This window comes from Stegodyphus dumicola, chromosome 3 (assembly GCF_044657685.1).
Source record: "Stegodyphus dumicola isolate Sdum_Otavi_A_Nest chromosome 3, ASM4465768v1".
In the NCBI taxonomy this organism is placed as follows: Eukaryota; Metazoa; Arthropoda; class Arachnida; order Araneae; family Eresidae; genus Stegodyphus; species Stegodyphus dumicola.
Window position 1 is genome coordinate 188,234,089 of NC_140770.1, and position 26,623 is coordinate 188,260,711.

Genomic DNA, 26,623 nt, shown 5'->3' on the forward strand with positions numbered 1-26,623 from the left:
GAGAAAAGTTTGTCTGAAATATGAATGTAAAGAAAAATTGTAACATAGAAAAAGAGAAAGAAAAAAGAAACTGAAGCACTTGTTAGAAATTCTGACAATTAAATCTAACGAAGCGTGGACGGTATAAAATTAATGCAAATACATAGTTTGTAGTTAAATATGTAAAAGCTTTATCTAATGACAAGAAACTATTCTTCTTTAATATCATAAAATATACATAGGTTGATTGTTAATATATTAATTATATTGCAAGGCTTTCTGGAATTGACTGGTTAGATAAGTCTCTTTTTTAAAATGGCTTAAAATATTGCTCAAAGCTAATTAAGACTAAACACATTTAAGTGCAATGAATTTTATTTGCCATTTAAGTGAAAGAGAAGAAAAGATGTAGGTGCGTGCGTCCTATAAAGAATTTTATTTTGGTTACCATTTCTAAGTATATAGGGCAGCAATTACAGAATTATGCTTAACTATTTAAAGCAGCATGCAACAATATGCAAATGTTATTGCATGCTACATAGGAACAAAATTTAATGATACTTACCAGTTTTGTTAAAGATAAATTTTAGGAATTCTATAAAATTAAAAAAAAAATTATGTTAACAGAACATTTTGAAATTAAAGTGTAAAATTCAAAATATAAGTTATGGAGCGTAGTATGTTTAAATGATAACAGATGTAAATATATAATTTAATACGCTGTTAGTTTATTTAAGAGAGGATGAAGAACAAAATTAAGAAGTAAGTATTTTTAAAAGTTGTTTTTGAAAAGGAGTTTTTTAAGAAATATTTTAGTAAATTCTAGCTGGCGTTTATTTTATAAGAAAGAAGAAAAGTAAACTTAGCTGTAGCCAAAACTGTTACACTTCTCACTATTAGATGATTTGAGTTACATTATAATAAAACACACTGAGATTAGCGCGAAGATTAAAAAAGAATCTTAATATTCCATACGCTCATATACGGTTCATATGTTTTCCATTCATTAGAGTTCCCAGTTGTAAGTTTAGAAGTAACGCTATGTAAAAATACCATTCTGATAAAAATTATCAAATTGACTTCAAAAATACAAAGAAACCGAAAAGAATGTTTTAAATTTTACATTAAAAATATGTACTACAGTAAAAACACAAATTTTAATTTAAATGCATAATTTTTTTTGGCAGATTCCTTTAAGCTTTCTCTTACTTGTCTAAGTTTTCATTATTTTGTTTCAGTTCCTCCCCAAGCGCTATCGATCAACGATCTTCCTGCTGGTAACAACATCGAGGTCAGACAAGGTGATAAAGTTGTCCTCTATTGCAAAGCGGTAGGAAGCAAGCCTCCAACTCAACTCATCTGGTACAAAAATGACAATGAACTTTTTGATGGTTTGTACCCAATCTTTACTTTAACATTTTCTTGCTATATGATTCGTTATAAATTTGAAAAAATTAGAACAAATTTTTTTTCGTTTTGTACGTTATTTGGTGAACAATGTGATATTATATTATGTGAACATACATCTGCATAAACTGAGAATTTTCTCTGTATAAAACCTTTCATGGGATTGTTTTATAGCATAAAAAGAGGGTATGCATCCAGCAGTCTTTGCCTAAAAGGAAATAGGAACAAAAGGAAATAGTTATATCTAGTATACTATTTACTGAAAGTAAATTTAAATAACTGAGATGCATTTTAAGGTATAATTGTTTAATTAGGAAGAAATTAAATTGATTATGCTCTAAATCAACAATAATTAAAAATAAATAATAAATTATTTAGTACCGTCCAAGGAGAAATTAGGAAAAACACTCAAAAAATAACTCAAGTAAAGAGGCTATTTAATAATAAAAATTATCGAATAAGATTTAATCGAACCATACTTAATAACCTCTCTCGGGTGGCTTCCAGAAACCAACGGAACTGGAACAAGAAGTCATCTGTGTTTTTACTAGCCTGTCGTAGTGGTTTCCAAGAGACTACTGGCTATTTTCCATCCCAGACTCCTTGTAATTTCTTGTTTAATCGCCCTCTGGATGCGCCTTCATCGCCAAGTACAACTAAGATTGGAGTACAACCAAGATCTCCATTCCAGGTTTGAAGTGATGCACAATTTTGCACGAAAGCGAGTCAACTAGGTGTCGAAGAAGATGAAGACCGGTAGGACACGGGAGCTATAGGACATCGATTAAACGAAGATGACAAGGTGTGTTTGGTAAATCCGATTCGACCGAAAGGACACTCTTTTAAACTACAGTCACATTGGGATGGACCTTACATAGTCCTAAACAGATGAACGATTTCGTAGTTCGGATCCGTAAGTCATCGAATTTTGAGCCGTGAGTCATTCCTTACGACAGGCTAGTTTCTTACTATGACCATAGTACGTAGTTAAAATAATGTAAATACTATAAGACCATGGTACTGTTTGTTTCTAAATTTGTAAATTTTTCATTCATTTATTGATTAAGTATTTGATTTGTGTTATGTTATTTAGTGAGATTATTCTTTAAGTGTTGCATTAACCTGTCTTAGTTGTGAGTCTGGCTTCCTGTCCAGGGTCTGTACTGCTCGGGACGTGCAGTCCTTGGGAGGAGGGACAATGTTACGAATTTTCCACATATGTGGATGATTTTAGTGCAATTATATGTGAAATTGTATTTTTTACTGTATAATGTAACATGTAAATTTAGAGAAGCGAAGCTTGCCGGAAAAGTATGGTGACAGGGGCAAGTCTATTTAACATTGAACAGATGGCTATTTCAGTAAATTGACGAGATAACCCCATGCTGGTAACGGTTTTGGCGTCTAATTTTTGTCGCCGAATTTGGTGATAAATCTCCAAAAGTCGCAAACATTGGCGACCATTTGGCGACATTCTGGTCCGGCTCCTGTATAACTGTAATGGATATTATATTTGAATAACTGTAATTGATACTCTATGTAGCTGTAACCGCAATTCGGCCGTCGAATGCTTTCCAGCAATTTCGAGAAGCAGAAAGTGGTAGAAATTTTTCAGCAACCGTGTGAAATCTATACAAGGCTGGGAAGAGCATCTCCTTTCAGTTGTTATTGCGAGATGTTGGTTGAGCGGGAAGTACTGAGATATGACTGAGCGAAGTTCACTCTTTAGATATGCTTTGCATTGCCTTGAGTTTAACGTTCTTAGTAGGTTTAAGTGTAAATACTGATAGTACACTTTGACACTGTGAAGAGCTGTACGACTATTTTTGTGGAAAGTTCAGGAACTCTAAAGTGTTTGTTTCGATAAAATACATTTTGTCAAACAATCATTGGAGCTTTGAGCATTCAGTCTATTACGAACCCGTACGCACGCAACAATATTTTATTTTGCAATTGATTAACAAATGCAATTGTCATAAGCAATTACTGCAAAGGTTTTGCTTTTCAACAATATCAAATCATTGAATTGGGTTCATTTTCAAAAAAGGAATCACAATTATACAACGGATGAGATGAATTTTTCACAACTTCCAGAAAATATCTTTTGAATTTGAAAAGAAATATTTTACCTTGTTCTGCAAATGAGGAGATTTTGTTTTGAAATTATGACACACAGCTTTTCTCAAATTTTCCAGAATCTAACATCTCTCTTGAAGACGCGAAATATATTTATTCCAAGTTGATAAATCTAAGAAGGTTAATTATTTCATTTTCCTTATTAGTCACTTTATCCAATTTTTGCAAAACAATATTTATGTACAAGTTTTGACTAAAATTATTCATTTCATTCTTCATTACTTTTAAAGCTCTAATTTAATTTAGCGAACATAATCCACAATTCTTAGCTTACATTATCTAAAACATAATACATAATTTGTGTGGCTATTTACAATTAACTTTTATTTTCATATCGGGTTTTAAGGAATCAAATAAAGAATCAAACGTATTATCTACAATTTAAGTTTTCTTAATATTTCCAACAAGAACTGATTGTAAATAGAACAGTTTCTGGTTATCACATAGGAATTAATTAGAAGTAATTTTATTATTGAATTGAGTTTTAAAATTTCTCCAGTTTTCATAATTACTATGAAATATAGGTAAAATTATTTCTGAAAGTTTAAGATTTAACTTCTGATTCGATTCCGAATCTACAGTGTTAACATGAGCCAGTTGAAATCTTCGAATTTGCTCAAATTCCAAAACGTGTTTAATTCTTACCTTTTGATTTTGAAGCTCGTGATCAGTTTTGTCAATTTTTTCAATTTCATGTTTTAATACTTCGTAGTACTGAATTCTTAACTCGTGGAGTATATCTTCCAGAATATTTAGATTTCCAATTTTATTACTCGCCCCGAGTTTATCAATTTTCTCAACATCTTCAGAACTAAATTTCGGAAGCTTGGTTAACCGGGCTTTTATATTTCCCAGACATCTATTTAAAGCCGATACATCCATAAGCAGCTAGGAGTTACCCCGGCTCGACAGACCACACACATTTCTTGATGAATGGAGCGAAAATGAATTGAAGTTCGAAATCCTTCAATGACTGTGGTTTTCACAAGGTGCAAACAAAAATTTACTTATTTAATTCTACCACGTAATATTATTTCACTCTATTAAACAGTTCTTAAATCTAGTACACCATTCAAAAGCATTCAAAGGAACCACTTTATATGGCACCCAGCTTCAATGCAGATTAAAAGGTTCACAAAAAAATTAAAAAATCTCTAATGGAAAAGAATCGTGATTACATCTTTCATGTTTTAAAAATGCCGTATACTTCAAAGTCTTAATGTAACTGCTAAGAAAGAAATACGGAACATCGTAAGTTTAAAAATGCATGTGTATAATATGCACACAGCGGGGAAAAAGAGAAAAAAAAACAGTTCTATAATTCCTGTTCTACTGGTCCGATTGACAAAACTAAAATTGCGTTTTTCATGTCTCAAAAGCGCGACTTAGGATGTGTAGATTTATATATAGCATTGTTCTAATATAGGTTTTTCACACAAAATCGGATCTTTTTCTGAAATGACATACCCATTTTTTTCCATATTTCAATTCTACGACTCAAATTATGCCTAACTCCTAAGTTTTGTAAAAATTTCCCGAGTAGTTTTTAAAAATTAGCTCTCAAAATTTTCGCTCGTCAATGTTAATTATATTTGGTATATATTTGTATATATTCTGTATTATATCTATTTAATTATTAAACTTCCTTGTCTTTTATTATTATACTTTATTATTAAACTTATTTTATTCTTCCTTTCACATTTCGAAATTTAGGTTCATTCCAAATAAAATTCGCCCATTTTTTATGATTTATTTTTAAACTTGTATTTTCAAATAATTTTGATAAATTTTTCGAAAAATATTTTGAATTATAATCTATAACATTTTTACCATCATCTTAAAGTAGATGTATTTATAAGCACAACTGCAAAAATTTAGAGTTTTTTTTTATTTTAAATTTTCAAAGATATACGTGAATTTTAACGCTAAATGTGGTTTACGTACTTTGTTAAAATTATTTGAAAGTTATGAACAATGACTTTATTTCCGCAATGAAAACAAAAGGAAAGGAAAATAGGTTGCTATAAAATTAAGTAGTTCGCCAAGTGAATTACTCTTGGCGCAACTGAAAAAACTGCACCTGAATTTACAAAATTTAGTATTTAGGCATAATTGGAGTCATAGTTTTGAAATATGGAAAAACATTGGCATGTCATTTCGGAAAAATTTCGATTTTGTGTCAAAATACCTATATTAGAACAGTGCTAAGTGTAAATCTAATGTGTATCTTAAGTCGCGCTTCCGAGACATGAAAAACACAATTTGAATTTAGTCAATCGGCCCAGTAGAACGGAAGATATAGAACTGCCCCATTTTTTTTTCGCAGTGTACGTAAATGTATATAGACATTTATGTACACATGTCTGTTCAAATACACTTACATGTATATAGGCAGAATACATTTATACAGATAGGCATTACATGTATATAGGCATTTGCGTATATTCTTGAGCAGCTTAAGAAAATGTATATACTTGTCTCTTTGAGCTTTGAGTATAAACATGTCTCCCTGTCTTAAATGTATTTACTTTTCCTCCTTGAGCAGCTTAAGAAAATCTGGTAAATGATAATTTAAATGCTACGTATCCTTTTAATGTCTGTCTGAGTAATGACTATAAATATAAAATTTGAATGTCAATTTAAATGAACGAGTTTAAAAAATTTTATCTGTTGTTTCTATGATATAAAATATAAATGACATCATTTCTACAATTTAAAGCATTGTTTCTATTTATAAACTCTTTGCAAGGTTATTTCTACTTATAAACTTTTTATTAATAGAATAATGCCTTTCTGTTTGTAAAGTCATTATTCTATTCATAAAAGCTTTATTTCTGCAAACGAATTGCTTAATTGAACTGTATATTAATCATGGTTATTTAATTTATGCAAAAACTGCAAAACATGTAATCATCCTAATTTAGTTCAATATTAAGTTTCTACACATCTTCATACATGAATTTTCAACAACTAGAGGAAAGTGGTGCGTTGAAGATGCCCATTTAAGGATCATATAGCAACAGCAAAACAATATATCCGATTAAATTGAAAAATATCCCTGGGTCTCCAAGTATCATAACCATACATCTCAGGCCATTAAATATAAGTCTGAGATATGAGTTTAGAGAAAAATGAAATAAGCGTCTTTATTACATGTGATTAATCAATAAACGTTTTTTTTATTATTTCTAACACACACTGCTTTAATATTTCATCTATGTATTGGTATAGGGAAAATGGCCAACAAAATTCCGATTTCGCTTTTTCACGCCCAGTGATCATAATCTTAACTATTTGGAACACCTTTTTTTTCTTATGTTATCAATTGTTATACCCTTCGTAAGAAAAGGAAATAAGAATGAGGTTTGAAAAGTTTTCTCACGAATCCAAATGGGAAAATTGTTAGACTTTGCTAGTTAAATGCATAAAACATGAGCTTTCTTCTGCGGCTGCAAATCCGATTGTGACACGAAGATATCTGTGATTTGGTTCAGGTAATGTACCAAAGCAAAATAAAAAAGGAACTCGCACGAGATTGTTACTATCCATCTAAACTGCTGAATTATTTACAAGGGATACAAACTCGAGTTTGTCTCCAGAAAACAATATGCATGGTAAAAATAAGTTCTTTTTACAAAGGATTTCTGCTAGTGCTTGATAGTTTCACCAAAGTTTCGTGAAAATCTAGGTCAACTGATGACAGACTATCTGCAGCAATGACAGATCAACCTAAAGCTCTGGAAACGGAATTTTAAGTCTTTAAAAAAGCATGCAGTTCAACGCGGGCACTGAATGTATGTTATATACATACAAACAGATGCAGAATATTCTTGATACAAGAAGGGAAGTCATAATATATTTCTCGTCATTACAAAATTTTTCACAGCATCGAAATAAAATTTTACTTTTACGGATTTATGCGACAATCAGCTTAGCTCTTCTTATACTCCTTTTTAAGGTTTAATGCAATTTTACATTTAAGCCAGGATTCCACATAAGACAGACTCTTTACAGATTTCTCCATAATATTCAGCATACAATATAATAATAAAACAAGTAATTGCACGTAAATAATTAAAGAAAACAATTAGACTAAGAATAGCAACAAACATTTGAAAAAAATGGTTTATCAAACTTACGTTTCATTAACTTTTTGCAGTATTATAATTTTTTTTTAACTTCAGAAATATAAGCTAATATTCAAAAATAAAATCACAGTTTTTAATTGCGCAAAGGTGCGTTGTTAATTAATGGGATGGCTGTGCTTGATACAGTGATTTTAATACTTGACATAAAATTGCTTTACGTAATTTTTAAATCGCCTCGTTCCAAATGAACTCTTTCTTATTATGTGCAGTAAATTAGTGCTTGACCGAGAAAGTCAGCAAAGTTCAAAAACCGTCATGATAAAAAGACATGCTTAAAATGCTCATTTTGGTGCTTTTGATTGCATTTGTAGGATGCTGGTCTTCCATGAAACAAAATTCCTAATGAAAGATGAAGCTAAAAGATCGTATCAAATTATTCTATAGCACCGTTTTGTAATTATGCTTGTCTAAAATACAAGGGAATTTTTTTTTTCCGATTTTTAAAATGTTTGAAAGGCATTGTTTACCTCAATGTAAGCAAAATTCTGAAATTCAAAAAACCAATATCATTTGAGAAGAATTCATAAATACGTATATACCTGATAAGAATAATACCACAAATCTTATTTTGTGGTATCAATAGGATTTAATGATATAGCCAAATATTGTGAAATATTTCATAGATTATCTATCATTAACCATCTACTTAAAGTTATGTAAGTCTTTTAGCCCTTTGCTCATTACTTTGTAAGGATTATGTTAATTTTATTAACAGTTAAATTTTTAGTTAAAGTTCCTTTCCTGTCGATTCTTAACTTCAACTTACACTTCCGGCCGAACGTATTTTTAGAATAACATCTAAATACATAATGAGGAAGAGCAGTATTTAGCCGCGGTTCTTCGTTCTTAGGGAGAGAGATACCAGGTATTCTGACTGCACGCGTCCGCTTTTTTAGGCTACTCTCTCGTAAGCTATTATCACGCTCGGCCGTACTTTAGGCCCTTGATAGTTTTGCAGTTTATTAACGTTAAGGGGTTGACTCTGTTAGAATCTTGATAGCTTCGGCTATATCTCTTTAGTTAAGATTAGGTTAGTATTATTCTTAAGCCCCGTTCACAAGAGCAGATTCGACCGGTAGCGAAAATCGTTCTTCCAACGTGTCCCGTTCACATGGGACAAGCATTAACTGCCTCCCCGAATTGGAGGTAGAACTTGGTTGAATGTTCCTTACCTCTCGGGAGCAGGGCAAATGGGGAGATTTTCCGTACTATACTGCGCGGTTCACTTAATTTTAGTTACTACTCGCTGGACTGTCAGCGAAACAATCGCGCTGATAGATGTCTGGGGATGTGATAGCATCCCCCCAAAAATTAGATATAATTGTACAATATACGGAAATAATAGACAAATACAGACAAGGTTATCTGATGCTAGGTATTCCAGAAATATCGTGCAAATTAAAACTAAAATTAAGGATATAGGCATATAGGCTTCAACGCAACAAGGGACTCGGTACCTTTTGAATGTTTTTTTTTTTTTAATTTAAGCATTTTCATCTACTTTTTATGAATATTATTTAATGGTTTTGTGAGACGAAATAATTAAGCATAAAAAACGTTTTTGCTAATATTTTTTTAATTTAAATTTTTGAAGAAAAATTTTACAATTAAAATGTGTTTCTTCTCCTACAATTTTGAATGTCACCCCCCATTTTTTATTGTGTTTATTAGAGTGTTCTTAATAACTTCAAGGAATGATTTTGCAATTAATGAATTAGTTTCTGAGGGGGAAAATTACACTTTTATCTAAAATGTTTAAAACAAATATGATCTCAGTCACATTTTCATTTCAAATAATTTTTCCTTTCAGTATTTTGCAAAACCCATCCTTGTTTCTATAAAGTATATAATTTTAAGTAAGCAGTAAAAATAATAAAAAAATTAGTCCATACCTGTATATGTTTTAAGACTTTAAGTAAAAGGATTTATTGAAAAAAATGTAAAAGGTTTCTCAGTTTGCATTTGCAGTTTAAAGAATACAAACTGTCTAAATAGATTTTTAATCATTTCAAATCTTTAAAATTTTGTTACTGAATTTCAACACATATGTATATAAATCAAACCTAGTGCTATTTATTCAATTGATAAATATAAACATAAATTACAAACCTTTTTTTAAAACATTATGTGGCCAGAAAAATTGCAAAAACTCATAAAACGCAAGCAGAATTTTTCTTTACCTGTTTTTGTTTTGTAAAACACGTTCAAAAAATTTTAATACATTAATTAATTATAATATTGTTGCGTGCGTACGGGTTTGTAATAGATTGATAATAGTTTGTAAATGATTGTCATTGCACTCAAATCCGAAATTTAATTAATCACTTAATTAAATTTATTTTATCAACATAAACACTTCAAAGTTCTGGAATTTTCCACAGAAATACTCGTACAAGTGTTTAGAATATCACTAAGTATTATCAGTAGTTATGCTTCAATATAAAAAGTACGTTAAACACAACGGTATGCAAAACGCATCTTAAGAGAAAGTTAACTCAGAAATATCTCCAATCTCGCGCTGAACTAATAACTGGCAACAATAACAACTTATATAGTTATGACATTATTTATAATGTCATAAAAAAGTGTGGTATAATGAGATTATTACTTTGAAACCGATGTTTTTGAATTGATGCTCAAGAAGAACCAAAACTGTGAAAATGTCTCAAGTTTGTAACCGATATATTTTTAGATATGAAATTTTAAAATCAATGGGCGTCAAAATGTCTAAAAATATGAACGATTTTGAAAAATTCTCCCAAAATATTTTTAAAAAAAATATGCTAAAAATTTCATTTAATTTTTTTCCCTCCACAGTGTGTTATGGTGCAAACTATAATATTCTGAGATTCTCAGTTTATTTGTTAATATTCGCAGAAAGTCGTTTTAACTTTAAATTTGAAAAAAATCTAATCCTCTAAAAATCAAAAGCGTGACACATCCACAAGCAGTGTATGTACAAAGTTTGAGTTCTATATCTTATTGGGAAGCAGTTTAAAAACCCATGACCATCTTTTAACCATAGCGACAAGCACCAAGAGTGAACTAAATGACAGCTTATAAAATAATAATAATAATTAAAAAGCATATATTATTCAGGAACCATTACGAAATTTCAGGTACCAGTTGCGAAAGTACAGATTACAAAATTAACAGTAAACAGCGTTAAAAATGTGTAAACAGTATTTATTAGAAATCTGCCAATTCGGAGACGTGATTGTTTTGTAGATTAAAGCAGACGTCAGATTTAATGGCGAATTTCGGAATACTTCTCTTAGTAAATTTGCATTATATCTTTTGCATTTTATTTACATAAATGTCCAGATTATTCCTGTGAATCATTTCTCGAATACATGAATTTGCTAAATGTTGATTATAAATTCATACTTATTGGAAAGATAATGGAAAATTTAAGGTACAATTTTTTCACTATTGGAAAAACACAGGCTTCTTATGTTTTCAGGGAGTAAAACCGAAAGTTTCCGAATGGAACAAAATGTGATTATCTTTCATTTGATAATTCCAAAATATAAGATATATCTATAAATGGGCATTGAGAAATAAATTTTCGCCTTTTAATAGTTCGGCAAAGCAACACAAAGGTTATAATCTCTGCATATAATAAAAGAAAGAGTCTGTTGTTCGTTCGGACTGCGCGAAAGCTAATAGACCCAGGGCTACGAAATTTGGTATATAGGCGCATTTAGATAAGAGCCAGTGCACCTCGAAGCGATGTTTTCAAAATTCGAAACAGACTGTTTTTTATTTTATCTTTTCGATTTTTTTCGCATCACTTTGAATAGTTTCATTCTTTTAGAAATGTGGTTTTGGCAACATTTTTCATCCAATGCTCTGTATACTGGACTGCTGACTGTTGAAAATATTATTACAACACGCGCATCGCAATCTTCTTATTCTGACTCTCATGTGTCTTGCAAGGCACAACAGAAAGAATTTTCTTCCCCCGCTCTCTGTCTTTATTAGCTAATGGCAAAGAGGTTTGTATATTTTGAATTATGTCATCCACAAAGCAGAATTTTGATCGGTTATTGCTTTCTGATGATAGTTTCATCCTTTTAGAAATGTGGTTTTGGCAACAGTTTTTTAGTCATTGCTTTGGATACTGGACTGCTGACTGTTTTCTTTTGAAAACATGAGATTTATTGCTTGTTTAATTATAATTTCTTATATTGTGTTTTAATTATGCATAGTTTTAATTATATGAAAAGTTTTGCATTATTTTTTTAGGAAACAAAGTTATTAACTTCCTTTAAACCATTTGAATTCTTAAGATTTTGCAACAGGAAGTCGGTTTTTTTATTTATTAGGATATTTAATATTTGTATTAAAGGATATTGCTTATTTCATTGTAATTTTGTTATACGCAATACATTTTTTTGATGAAGTTGTTCTGCCAATTCTGCGTAGTATTTAAATTTAACATTTGATGTTCCATTTAGGCATTTTCCCGATACACTTAAAAGCCAGACGAAGGCTGCCCGAGTAGCTGCTAGTTATAAATATGGAAGCATGAAAAGACATGTAATATTAACATGAAAGACCATGAAAACATGTAACAGGACAGACTGTGGAAGCTATGCGTAATTGAAACTTTTGATGAACATGAAATGCAAATTACAAAATTTGTAGAAATTAAAATGAATTGCAACTATATAGAATGTTCATTATTTTTTTATAAAATATGATTTATTTTGTAAATTAGCTTTATATATTTATTTAAATATATATAGATGTTTACAAGGCTTTCTTCGGTTTAAACAATGGTAATCGTTATAAAATTACATTTTTTTATGTGAATGCTTTCAGAAGATAAATCAGAGGGTATAAAAATGCTTCTGTCTATTGAGATCAAATGCAAAATATACATTTTTTTGACGGAATTAATTTTAAAGAATTATTTTAAAGAATTACTTTAATTTTCAAAGAATTATTTCAAAAACGATGGATATAAGTTACGTTTAGTTAATGCTTTTTTTAAGAGCAAATTTGTTCATCAAAACAAAAGCGTAAAGAAAAAGTAGTTAGATTTTTCTATAAAAATAGTTTGAAGAAAGATTTTGGATTGAAATAGGAACTGTTACAATTGGTGATATAATTATTCTTTATTGAACAGGAACATAAATGCCATGTACTATTTCATACATTTTACATTTCAAATCATCTACTATTTACATTCAGGACGTGTGCAACTAAGAGGATTTTAAAGGCTAATTGAAAGCAGCTTATGGTTTCTTTTAATGCATTATAAAGTATTTTGTTGTTATTGTTGTTTCCTTACATAGGATTTAAAGTTAAATAAAATCACAATTGAGAATAAATGTACAATATTTCTATTTTTAAAGGTATTAAACATAAATAACAAAGAAATTTATGTATTATGTATCCGAGGACTTTCATGATATCAAAGTAGGTATGAGTAGCAGAAAATAATCGTAAGTAAAATATATAAAAATATTAAGTTAAAATAGCTTGGAATAGAGAACTTAAAAAATATTTAATCTAACTTCTAGATTTTAATTTATTTATAAAGAAGTAGTATTAATAAATACCCTATAAAATCATGGAAACTTCTGTTTTTAGAATTCAAGTAATAAGTAGAAATATTCTTATAAAAACATTAATTTGTTTCATTTAAATATTTTCTGTATCTTAATTTTTGCATTAACATTTTTATCTCGATGTACCCTCTTCTAATTCTCATCTTAATGATTTTAATAATGAACTTCGTAAGCAGCAGGTTCTCTTAATTGTTCTGTTCAAATAACCTCCTGAACTGAGATGCTGATTTTGTTCATCGTAATATCCTTCTCGAAAGAGTTGGAAACTAACTCAATTAGCATCTCCTCTAATGAGGAAATTAAATGTCCTTTGTTTCAGTATTCTTTGCTAACACAACTGAGAATGTGTTAATATAACTTAGATTTCATTTCCCTATCTAGTTGAGCGAATTTAGTTGAGAGCTGTCAGGCTACAGCAATGTGCAAATGTAAGTGCCTTCCATTTCGTGGGGTTTATGTTTCGTCGAAATTGGAAAATACGTTAGCTTTTCATTTTTTGTTCTTATATAGGTGATTATATGGGATTAAATAGGTGAGAGATATTGCTGCTGCGACGTACTTAATGTGTACCAAAATCTAAAATTAACAGTGACCAAAATATATCCTATAATTACGTTTTAAAGAAATTAAAGCAAGTACAAATAAAACAGTTGTTTATGTTGTAATGGCTGCTCAGGTGACGATATGCTTGATGTGGCAGGTTTTTTTACAGAACTATAGACCGATTGATGGTATTTGCATTGCACGTAAAGAAAATCTCTAAACGTTAACCATCTATTTTCAACGATTCCAAAAATGACATAACAAAGTTTGTTTATGATGTTTTATGATCAAGGAGTGCCTTAAGAAGCTTTATTAGAGACAATATTGTAATTTTCCAAAAGGTCAACTGACAGAAAAAATTCTCAAGCTTTTAGTAAATATGATTGCATTTACACATTAGCTTAATTAAGAGTGTTCTTAGACGAGAAGTGAAAACTAACTGTTAGCCATATTTGTAGGAGGTTACTTAAATAGATTTTCTTGAGGAAGGTTTCATTAATAATAGTAGTAAGATTAAATTCTGAAATCAGTTTTGAAGCAATGAGGGTAGATAACGCTTGAAAGATATTTCAACGGAAAATATTTGGACATAATTTTTAACTACGATCATTCAATCATTGAATGTAACACGTTACATTTAACGTAGATTGCAAAGCAAGCACAGATACTTTTTAGTTAATTATACAGGTATTTTTGAATTCTTATCTTTGTTTAAATTATATTTTACATGTACTAACTAAATTCTGTACACAAATGAATGTACACTGCGGAAATAAAATGGGAAAGTTCTATATCTTCCGTTCTGCTGGGCCGATTGACAAAATTCAAATTGCGTTTTTTGATATGTCGAAAGCGCGAATTAGTATATATATTAGATTTATATGTAGCATTATTCTAAAATAGACATTTTGTTCCAAACTCGGACTTTTTTGAAACCGTATACCAGTTTTTTTTCCATATTTCGATTCTACGACGCAAATGATACCAAAATACGAAGTTTTGTAAAAATCGCGCGAGCAGTTTTTTAAAGTTACCTTTCAAAATTTTAGCTCCAAAATATTGATTAGATTTGATATAGTATATATTTATTAATATCTCATTTTTATTAAACTTATTTGAATCCTCCCTTCACATTTCGAAATTAAGTTCTTTCCAAATAAAATTTGCCCAGCATTTTTTGTGATTTACGTTTAAAATTTTTATTTAAAAATAATTTTTATGAATTTTTCGAAAAAAACATTTTTGAATTGTAACCTATAATATTTTTACCATCATCTTAAAGTAGATGTAGTAGTAGTCTTTTAATCACAATTTTGTAAGATATACACGAATTTACATATTGGTGCGTTTTGGAATTTGTCATGTTTGTTATAAGCGATAATAACGTCAAATGTGGTTTCCGCACTTTGTTAAAGTTATTTGAAAATAGTGGAAGATGAATTTTCCCTCTCGTCTACAATGAAAACAAAGAAAGGAAAATAGTTTGCTATAAATTAACAACTTCGTCAAGTAAATTATTCTTGGCGCAAACTGATAAAATGCGCCAAGATAAAGTTTCTAATTTTTCAATCAATTTCTCACCAAAATTAAAAAAATTAATATATAGGCATAATTTGAGTCGCAGAACCGAAATATGGAAAAATATTGGTATGTTATTTCAGAAAAAGTTCGAGTTGTGTCAAAATACCTATGTTAGAACAATGCTATGTATAAATCTAATATATAATCTAAATCGCGCGTTCAAGACATGAAAAACGTAATTTGAATTTTGTGAAATGGCCCAGTAGAACGGGAGATATAGAACTGTCCCTTTTTAATTTTTTTTTGCTGTGTACCTTACCTTTTGTAAACTAGCATTTTTTAAGCAAGATAAGTTTAAAATAAATTTTCCCTTGAATATTCTATTTTCATAATAGAAAAAATTCAATCTTCTTTAACTAGATAAATTATTAAATGGTTTGTTACGATTAAATGAATTCAAGGACTATTTGAAATTAATAATTAATTATTCATTGCGCTAAACTGTTGTCTAAAGTGTTACGCTTTCTGGTAATTATGTTTAGCAGGAATAAATTTATAATATGTGAACATATTAAAGGTTTGTAAGGTGGCCGAAATTTGAATTAATGCTAATTCAATGATAAAATTTAGCGTAATAATAAATTCTACATCGCAATGAAAATTACGAATTTAGTTAAAATATGAATACTAGAAATAAAATGGGGTAACAACAGTATCAGTTACTATAATGTTATTTGGCACAATTTTGACACAAACCCAACAGACATAATATATTACAAAGCAAAGTATCATCAGTTATTATTTTGAAATTATCACCATTATATCATCAGACATTATTTTGATAAAGCAAGGAAACTATAAAAACAAAAACATGAGAATAAAACGGTAAATGGCTAACCTTGGTTTCAATAGAATGTTTGACACTTTGCCTTTGGATACACTCTATGAAACTGTGAGTTTATTCTGAGGGCAGAATAGCGTTCTCTAGTAAACAAAGGCTCTAATATATTTCGTAGAACAGAAATGCCAACAGCTACATCTGCCTAAGACATACCAGAATGTTTGTTATTCCATTATAATTTATCTTTGCAATTAGTATTTTAACCTTTTAGCGGTTGGTAGATTAACTAATTTTTTCTCCCCAAATACGTTCTATATATTTGCCATTTGTAAATTTGTAATGCGAGCTGCGTTCGTTAACACCTTGTGCGGTGCGTAACGGGAATGCGAGCTGAGCTTGTTGATGATCATTAAAAGGTTAATAATTATCCAAAGTTAGAGTAAGTGCAACTGCAGCCGCGATAAACAAAAGAGAAATCCAAGACGTAGTGGCAACTTCACTTAACTAAAATGTAAACCTTGCAAAAAGGCATTGAATTTGACTCCTCCGTTTCGTGTTATGTCCGTTTCCGTCCGTTCGGTGATAGTTTCCGCTTACTTTTTCATTCATCTCTTTGATGTGCAACGAATTTGATGTGGATACGAAGATCGCAGCCCCAGGTTCACAACATATGCATCTGTGAAAATGGTTTTAAGGCAAAAAGTTATTTTTTAGAGAGTAGAAGGTAGAATTCTTACTCTTGCATCCAGTGAATATGATAACGAGTCCTCTTAATTGCCCCTTCCTGTAGACAAATGTTTATGGAACGCATACTGCAAATCATTTTGCATCAGTTTTATTCTAATCAAGATATAATAACATTAGCTGAAATACTGTGTTTCCTTTGCTATTAATTTTGTAACCTATTAACAAGATATAAACGTAACGTTGTTTCGCTTGCGTGAAGAAGTTTGAAGCCAAATGAAAACAATTTAAGACTGTACCTTTCTTTAACATTAAGTAGACAGGCTTTCAAGTAGTAAGCCTGTCTACTTAATGTTAACGTTTTCAATTATCTGAATGGCGTGTATTATCATACGTAGTTACATACACAGCTACTTTGCAGTCTCGAATTATCATTAATATGCCTCATTATATTCAGGAATATTGACAATGAGCATCATCACTTAGAGATTGTCGTCTCTATAGTTTTAAGTTCAAGATCTTGCTCTCGAAATTTCAGCAATTTCCTTAACGAACTGTGTTAATTCAAATTTATGAACGACACAGCAATGTTAAAAATCTTCTAATAATATTTTTGAGTCTTCAAACCTTAAATAAGCTAATCTTCTCTAAAACAAGTGCTGATATTGTTTTAAAATTTCTGTAAACTTTTAAACTCTTAGCCATAAATGCGTCGTCGCCTTATTTGACTGCTACTTGATGTTAAGATTTGCTTTAGATACAATATCTCCATCAATGGAAACAATGAGTCATAGAAAAAATATCTGCAGATAAGCTCGCTGTTTGAGAGCCTGCATTTTGTGCGTAACTATAAGAAATCAGTGTATTTATCCTTTCTTATTCATTTATGCTTCCATGATTCCACGCTTTACGCTTAATAGATCATCAGGGCGGCATATCAGCACGTTATTAAAATATTAACATAATTGCACTTCTGTAGAATTCCAAGATACTGATATTATTTGATTTCCTAAACCGTAAATAAAAGTGTTAATAACGAACTTTTGGCAATAATGTATGTGCAAAGTAACGTAGACTGCTAACAAACTGAACTCTAATTCAAGGACGTTGTAGTAGATTTATCATACACGTTTAATAATTAGAAATTAAATATCATTGAAAGGAAAGTTCTGTTTATTTTCCCAGAAAGAAACACTCTTGTTTTTAATAATGTCGAAGGTGTAAGTGAAGTTTTCTATGAATATTCTAATATTTATATTCTAGATCTTTCCATGATAGCACCTGAGAAATAGCCTTCGTAAATTATTAAAAGTTAAATGTCGTAGCCCAGTAAATAGTCTAACGTGAACAAATGGTTTGTGTGCAACTAAGCAACTAAAAGAGCAGGTTTGTATTTAGTTAAAAAAGGTACATTATTTATTTGGTACTTGTGAGGATAATGCTCGCAATCTCAATTATGTAAAGAACAAGAGAAGATACAATGTGGCAGCTGGTGTTATTTAGTTAATAACATATAAATTAAATTTATATACCTTGAACAATTTAGAGAGTGAATACTACCAAATTTTAATTTGCTTTACCCCTTCTAAATTTTGTACAGTTTCGGCAAAAGGCATTATTGCGTGCGTACAGGTTCGTAACATACTGAATGCCAATAAAAAGTTAATAAAATTTATTCTTATCAAAAGAAATCAAAAGAAATATATCAGAATGCTGGAAATTTTCTCAGAATTATTTGTGCAAGTGTTCACAATATCAAGCAGTAATAATCAGTAGTTATGACTGAAACTACTAAAAACGTTAAATAGAACGCAAAACACAGCACAAAGAAAGCTAATCCGATCAACAATAACAACAACTAAGTAAACAACTGGGCTGAGATGACTTTCGCGGGCTTTTTAAAGCTTTCAATCGGTCTGAGCGAGACAGTTGTAGCATTTTCTGCTTCTCGAGATTTCTGGAAAGCAAGGCGAGTAGAATTACGGTTACAGCTAACATAGTAGTCAATTACATTTAGTCAATCTCAATACAAATAAAAGAGATATCCATTTATTGAATGTTAAATGGACGTGCTTTTTTGTTTTTAGTTTTTCTGCGTAGCTTTCTCTTAAAAGTTATCACGCGCTGTATAGCACAGAGAAATAAAACAATCTTTATTATAAATCTACCCAAATTAGCTATCTAACTACAAAATTCGTAACACTGCGCCCTTCCCAAAGCCTTCTCGTTCCGGGCAGTACAATCCCTGGACAGGAAGCATTCTTATAACTCAAGCATCAATGCAATAATAAACATTACAATACAATAAAAAAACAACATAAACAATAATAACAGTAAATAGCTTTAAAGAAGTAAAATACTAAATTAATAAATGAGTGTACAAATTTAGAAACAAAAAGGACCATGGTGTTATACTATTCACATAACATATACTACGTACTATGGCCATAGTAAGGAGCTAGCCTGTCGTAATGATCGACTTTGGGCTTAAGAACTCGACAACTTACGGATCCCAACTTTGACGTCGTTCAGCCTGTTTAGGACAGTGTAAGGACCATTCCAAGGTGAGTGGAGTTTAGGACAATGTCCTTTCTGTCGAATCGGATTCAACAAACACACTCTGTCTCCTTCGTTGAATCGATGTCCTGTAGTTCTCCTGTCGTGTCGGATCTTCTTTTCCGTCACGAATTTGACTCGCTGACGTGCAAAATTGTGCATCACTTCCAACCGTGCCTGGCGAACTTTGATGTAATCCTCAGGCGATGAAGGATCATTCAGAGGACTACCGCGCAGGAAATCACAAGGCAGATGAAGGTCACGACCGAAGAGCATCTGAGATGGGTATTAGTTTAAACAATGGTAACTTATTTTTCGAGTCCTGTTGGTCTCTGGAAACCACTAATGAGAGGTTATTAGGGATGGTTCGTTTAAACGTCTCTACCATGTCGTCTGACAGAGGATGCAAAAGTGTCGTTTGGATTTTGTCAATGCCGAGTATCTCGCAGAGTTCTTTAAATGCAGCCGATGCAAAATTTCTTAATTGATCGGAATATAACTGACGATGCACTCCGAATCTGGAAATTCAATGCTCCATCATTACCTCTGCTACTGTGACAGACTCTTGATCAGGAATGGCATATGCTTCAGGGCACTAGGTGAAGTAATCAATGACAACGAGGATGTATTTGTTGCCATCAGCAGTTCGCGGCAGAGTTCTGAGGATGTCAAAGGCGATGCGTTCAAAAGGCGTCCCTACATTGTAACCTTATAACTTGCCTCGGTTGCCTTTCTTCAGCCTTTTCTGACTCGCACAGGCATTTCAATATCAGCACCACTTTTGCTCATTATCTTTTGTGTTACTCCAATAGAACCGCTCACGTACTCTCTGCAAAGTTTTCATTATTCCGAAGCGGCCCGCTGTAGGGCTGCTATCTAGTTCTTTAAGGACATCCGGGATCTTGGGAGTACAGCTGAGTCTTTCCATCATCCGATTCGAATTTCCGGTATAAGACGCCGTTTTGAATGTGGAGTGAGTCCAAGAGAGCCCAGTATTGTTTTGTCGTCGGACTATAAATCCAAATGTGATGCCAAGTAGGTTTTGTTTTGTTTGAGGAATCTATTAAGTCATATATTGGTTTAATGTAGCAATCTCCCAGCTGATTCTTCCTGACTTCTTTGGAACTCCCTGGGCAAAGAGAGATTTAGACTTGAGGCCGTAAGTGAGATTAAGGCCGTAAGCTATTTGAGATGTCGGGCTCTTTATAAGTTTGTTATAATATATTTTAGCACTATTTATACTATGTTTTAATTTTTTGGGGGTCCTCAAGAAGGTGGGGGTCCCTAAACTATAGCTGTTGTACCTTACACTTAAATTCGGCCCTGTCCATGGGTTGATCATCAGCCGATGTTGACGTTGTAATTTGTTGTGGCACTGGATTAAGCAGCTCGTGTTCCTCTTCGACCCTGATACGATATCCGCAGCTTTCTGAGCAGAGTTTTCCAGACAATACGTCTGCGTTTCCAGTGGAGATCTGTTCTGATGACGGATAGTTATGTCCTCGGTGGCTGAATGCAGTTCGTTATTTTTTAAAAAGTTCAAGGAAAAATTGTATTTTCTTAGGAAGTCCAATGCGAGTATAAAAGGATCTGTAATATCTGCCACATAGGCCGTATGATAGTAGGCGGCACTTCCAAACGTGATGTTTACGTTTCATTTCCCATCCATGTGGATTGTATCACAAGACATAATCTGGAGTGTAAAGCAGGGCGGCATCCAGAAAAGTTTACCTTCCAGTTGTTGAGCCAAATCTTTGCGGATGATCGTAGCTTTGGCTCCTGTATCTATCGTCATATTGCAGGGAACTCTATTGATATATCCTATGATGAAACGTCCATTATTGCCGCCAATCATTGCAGAAATCCTAAGCGCTTTAATATGGGTCTTCTTATTATTTGGAAACCTCCGCCCTGCGAGATGGCCACTAATTAGTTTCTCTCCTTCTTGTTAATATCGGTCTTAACATCCGTGTTCTGCTGTTTCTTCGTATGTGCCCTTCAGTACCGCAGTTCCAGCACTTTTGGATCGGTTTCTTGTCACGAATATTCAATCTCCAGCCATTGAGTTGTCTGATTAAATCATCGAGATAAACAGTGACTTGATGCAGTGGCACTAGAGAACTTTTTAAATCCTTGACATCGACCATTCGTAGAGCTTCCTGTACTTCAGGATCGCGAACGCCGTTGATGAAGTACGGCAGTGACAGGAGTTCCCTTGTTTCTGTCGGGCATTCTGAAGAGGCGACGTGAGATAGTCTTTCAGCATCCGTGACAAGCTCCTGGAGAGTTTCCGTGGGCTTATGTTCATGAGATTTTAATTGAAACCTGCGGTAATCTTTAAAGACTTCTCGCCAAAGAGCAGCTCCAATGCGCCGGACAATACTTCGAAGTTTAGTGTATGGTTTTCTGGAAGAGTTTGAAGAATATCCACAGAGTCTGCTCTCAGAGAAGCGGCTAGATGACAGGCGTTGGCTTGGGAATCCCATCTATTCGCTTTTGCCACTATAGAAAATTGTGTCTTATATACTTGCTATAAGGTCTTCCTATCATGCGTGAATAGTTTTAGAGGGGGGCGAGCAGGCATGGGTAAAAATTTAAAGCCGTCAGAATTGTTCTGCTGTCGCTATGCATTTCTTTAATCTGTTAAATTCTTTGGCGACAACAGCAGAAACTCTGTCTTCAATTTGTTGTCTGATATGTCCTTGGACGGCAGAGACTCTTTCTTGGTGTTCGATTTATTGTTGGCTTGCCGAAACTCTTCCTTCGACTCGATGTTACACAGCAGAAATTCTCTCTCTCTATTTGTTCTTTCACAGAAGAAACTATTTCTTTTAATGTGTCTAACTTTGTTTTCAATAACGTCTACTCTGCCTTCCATATCCTCAAATTTTTTTTCTAATGGAATATTTAATCTCTTCTTTGAATGCAGGAAAGGCTGCCATGAACCACCTTAATTGTTCCTCCATTGCTCTTGTCACTGGCATTCAATCCCAACGCTGTTGAAAAAAAGTGTTGCGTGCGTACGAGTTCGTAACAGATTGAATGCATAAGTCTAACAAAAGGTTAATAAAGTTTATGCTTATCAAAAGAAATATGAACCACGGCAAGACAATATTTTCGAGTATACTTCACAGTTCTTAAATTTACTCAGAAGCAAGTACCATTAATAACTCAGTGCATTTTTATGAAAAAAGCAAATTATACTATTTTCTCTAAAAAAAAGACTTGAGACTTTAGACGTTAGGTTTAGGTTATGCATTATTTAAAATGAATATGCTTACATATTCAGATATCTGGATTACGAGGGCAATCCCAAAAAAAGGTCTCCTATATTTTTAGATATACAAAGAACAGTTTATTTTCTATAATTGCTACATCACTTTAAAGATTGAAGAATGCTTTATTTTTCAACATAATCGCCACTTCGGTCGATGCATTTTTGTAGACGCTGTGGCAATTTTACTGTACCCATGTCATACCAGCTTGCCATCATGCCCTTCAGAAAGCGTCAATCGAGTCCAAGAAGTTGTCCTTTTCGTCTCCATAGCGGCGAAGAAATTCGCGGGAAGAATCAACACGTTGCCGTTTGTGGTCTTCTGTCAGCATACGCGGCGGCACCCATCTTGCATACACCTTCCAATATTGCAACTTTTCCGTTAAAATCCTGTGGATGGTGCTTCTGGAAACCTCAGACACCAAAATGCAGAGAGCATCCAGAGCGATCCTCCGATCTTTACGCATGAGTTCCTCAACTTTCGCGATTGTCTCGTCGGCAATTGACGGCCTCCCGCTACTTTCTTCGTCATGAATTTCAGTACGACCTGCTGTAAACTCTGTACACCACTTGCGAACGTTTTTGACATCCATGAACGACTGTCCATACACTTCCGTCAATAGGCGGTGAATTTCAACCGGTTTAACGCCTTTTGCGTTCAAAAATCGAATAACCGCGAGCACTTCGCACTTGGCGGCAACGTTTATCGGGAGCTCCGTTTCGAATGGCTGCCAAGCCAAGACTGAGCATCCCAGCGAAGCGCCTGCATGCTTATGTGGTAGCGGAGAAGGCACCACTCACAACAGTGTTGCCAACAACCGTATTAAAACTTTCTGTACGTCTCCAAAAAATAGGAGACCTTTTTTGGGGATTGCCCTCGTATATAACTTTTCATTAGAGAAATAACTTTTCTAATGAAAAGTTATTTCTCTTAGTGAGAAATAATGAGCAACTTAAGATTCAATAATTTCTGATATTTGAATTGAGCAGTGTCTCTTCGGATCTTAATTTGTACACCTGGTGTATTTAGAAAAAAGGGATGGTTATTTTAAAGTGTGTCAGCTTGTAATAAGAATAAAATATATTATAACACAAGCAGCATGGTTGCTTGTAGTCTTTTAAATAGCGTCAGCATGAAAATCTGAATGAACAAAACAGTCTAGTAGTTTTGTAAAGGTCTCTTTCGTCAACCGAAAAAAAAACACAAGTCGAATAAAAATTCTTTTCAGTTTTGTCAAATTAAATGCGAAAGCAGTATATGTTTCCTTGTGAAACTGCTAAAGCTCTTTCAATTAAATTAGTAATTCTGATATCGTTTTGTGATAAAAGTAAATGCAGTCCACTGAGTAGTGATTATTTCTAATAGCAATATTTACTCTTAAGTTATATTTTTGAATGTTCTCTACTTTTAAAGCATTTTGTTCCTAACATGCCACTTGATTAATTTTCATAATATGCCACTTGATTAATTTAATTAATTTAAATAATTTCTGTGTCTCTAAGTAAGCGAAATTGCGTAATTTTTTAAACCCTGGTTTGTATTTTATTAAGCAAAAGTAAAGAATTTTTAAATTTATAACTTCTAGGAATGAGACTGCTAAGTATCTTAAAAAAAAGAGATTAAAAAATTTGGCTTCTCATATCTTAGTCATTCAAAGCTTTCAAATTCTCCCCTTTACGAAAAACAAAATAAGTAAATTAATAATAAGCGTTAAAAATCTTTACTTCAAATTTTAATTGATAGTTTATGGAAGTTCCACTGCAGGCTTCATAAACAAAACGCGACTAAAATTTAATGTTACACACATCACATTATCAGCCTAGTGGCTTAGCGTCGCTGAGTGCCATACAACACATGCGCTTTCATGAAATCGTTAAAGCACGGTGATTTTCTTCTTAATTTTCTGGGTAAAATTCAGGGTTCCATATCAAGGTTTTAAGACACGCTAACTCTTAAAATATTCATTTCCATTCTTTTGACTTGAAGATTATGTTAAGAATGATAAAAAAATATAACTGTTTTTTCTTTCAGATTAAAATGTACTGAGAAAATGAATCTCAAGATTCAATTATTATAATTAAATACCTACATCATTTATTAAATTTAATTTGAATGCATTTAATAAATAGAGATTTTTTTTTAAAGTATTCTGAAATTTGTTTCTTACTAAAACTCAAATTTCAAATTTCTTTCTAATAAAATGTTTTTAATATTAAGTAAAGCTTTCTTCCCGTCAGATAATTCTAAAGATTCAACAAAGATTTAGTATTCGAATTCGTGGGCAATTGAAATCATTTAATGCTTAATAATTTGTCATGTATCCATCTATATGTTACGAATATTGAAAAACACCTATAATTATAGGCAGTAAAGTATTTGTTACACAAATATCATTATTATATTTTCTTATGAAAAAATAAAATATTTGATTATTATATTTATCTCTGCAAAACTCTTTTTATTTATGCAATTTCTTTATGAGAACTAAATAGTGTTAAGCTAAAAATTATGTTACTTTATTGCAATTAATATAATTCCTCAAAACATGATACATTGCTTACTTATTACTAGGTTTGAAACTCTTGTTACAAATACAAATCTCACGATATTCTTGAGTTCATACCTCGCTAGCGAAAACCAACAAGAATTCCCCATGCAATTGCATCTAGATATTGTTAAAAGCATAGTTTTGTCGACTTCTACTCGTCAAAACATTACCATGTTATTCATGACATAGCGTGTGCTACCTGAATAATTAATCCATATGACGTCTGCAGTGCCTGTGGCGTTGAAAACGCAAGGAAAGTATAAAATTAGCAGCAAACATATCGCCATGCATTGAATAGATAAACCTTTCCGTACCTACATTTGCATTCTTCACTTCCACCTCGTAAACATTTTCTTCCGCCAGGAACTAATTTAAATAATATTCGAAATTGCATTTGCGGGACCTAGGCTAATGCTGTTGTGTTGTTACTGTTGCAGGTTAATGGTATCTGGTGCTTTTGTTGTTTTACGTTTTCGTGTTTTATTTCAGAATTCATTAGATGTACACCAACGTGCCTTGGAGAAATAACAAGTTAGGGTCTAAATTATTACATTAAACAGAAGTACCAAGCATAAAGAACTTTACCTGCCCCTGAGGCGTGACTTGAATGAACACATAGGGAGACGCCACTTTGTCTCTTGTGTAAAGTGAAATTTGGTTAATGGCGGTGCAATTTTAGGCGGTTTTGACCGTGACATTAGAATTAAACAAAGCTAATGTCAAAAGAATTTTCACATATTGGTGTATTAATCTTAAAGTATGTATTTTCCAAGCATGAAAATTGATTCAAAAAGTTATGATGCGAATAATATTTTATTTCAAATTTACGTGATAGATTGGGTATTACTGATTACTTACTGTGTTCTAAACTTGAACTATATTTAATCATTTTTAGTCCCTGAGTTTTTGTTTTATTTTATGCGAAAGATTGCTTACCCTGTTATCAACATGTATGGATAAAAACTGGAAATATTCTTTCCGTCATTTTAGCAAAGAGGTATTGTTACTTAAGAATGATATTTTCTGCTTAATATTCTTAGTAACGCAAGAAAAAGTATCATAAATCTGTTTTTCGAAATAATGAATATAAAACTTAACAGAAAGGGAATCCACGCAAAATGCAAAACAAAATTAATAGCCGTTCTGGGCTAACGTCCTTTGGGCTGAAAAAGTAAGGTAATAAAATAAAAAACATTAGTAAATTAAGTTAGTGATGATGATAAATCTTTTAGTAATGTTACAAATTAACAACACAATAAAACATTGGAGTTCATCATATTGGGATTGCAACTGGAATAGTGATTTTTCTAAAAAATAGAGAAATATGGTCTCCGATTCAGTTTAGTCGCTAATTATATAATTATCAATGGCTCACCAGCGGCCGGGCTGTAAAATCGCTGAATACT

At 32.1% G+C, this 26,623-nt stretch overlaps 1 protein-coding gene across 4 annotated transcripts in view; it reads left to right on the forward strand.

Annotated features, from left to right (window-relative positions):
• The window catches only part of LOC118184280 (nephrin-like), a 373,546-nt gene that overhangs the window by 135,724 nt on the left and 211,199 nt on the right, over positions 1–26,623 (forward strand). For all 4 annotated transcript variants that reach the window (XM_085813709.1, XM_035353934.2, XM_085813711.1 and 1 more), the window contains exon 3: positions 1,218–1,370. In XM_085813709.1, the coding sequence (XP_085669835.1) occupies positions 1,218–1,370 (153 nt within the window). The remainder of the gene's footprint in view (positions 1–1,217; positions 1,371–26,623) is intronic.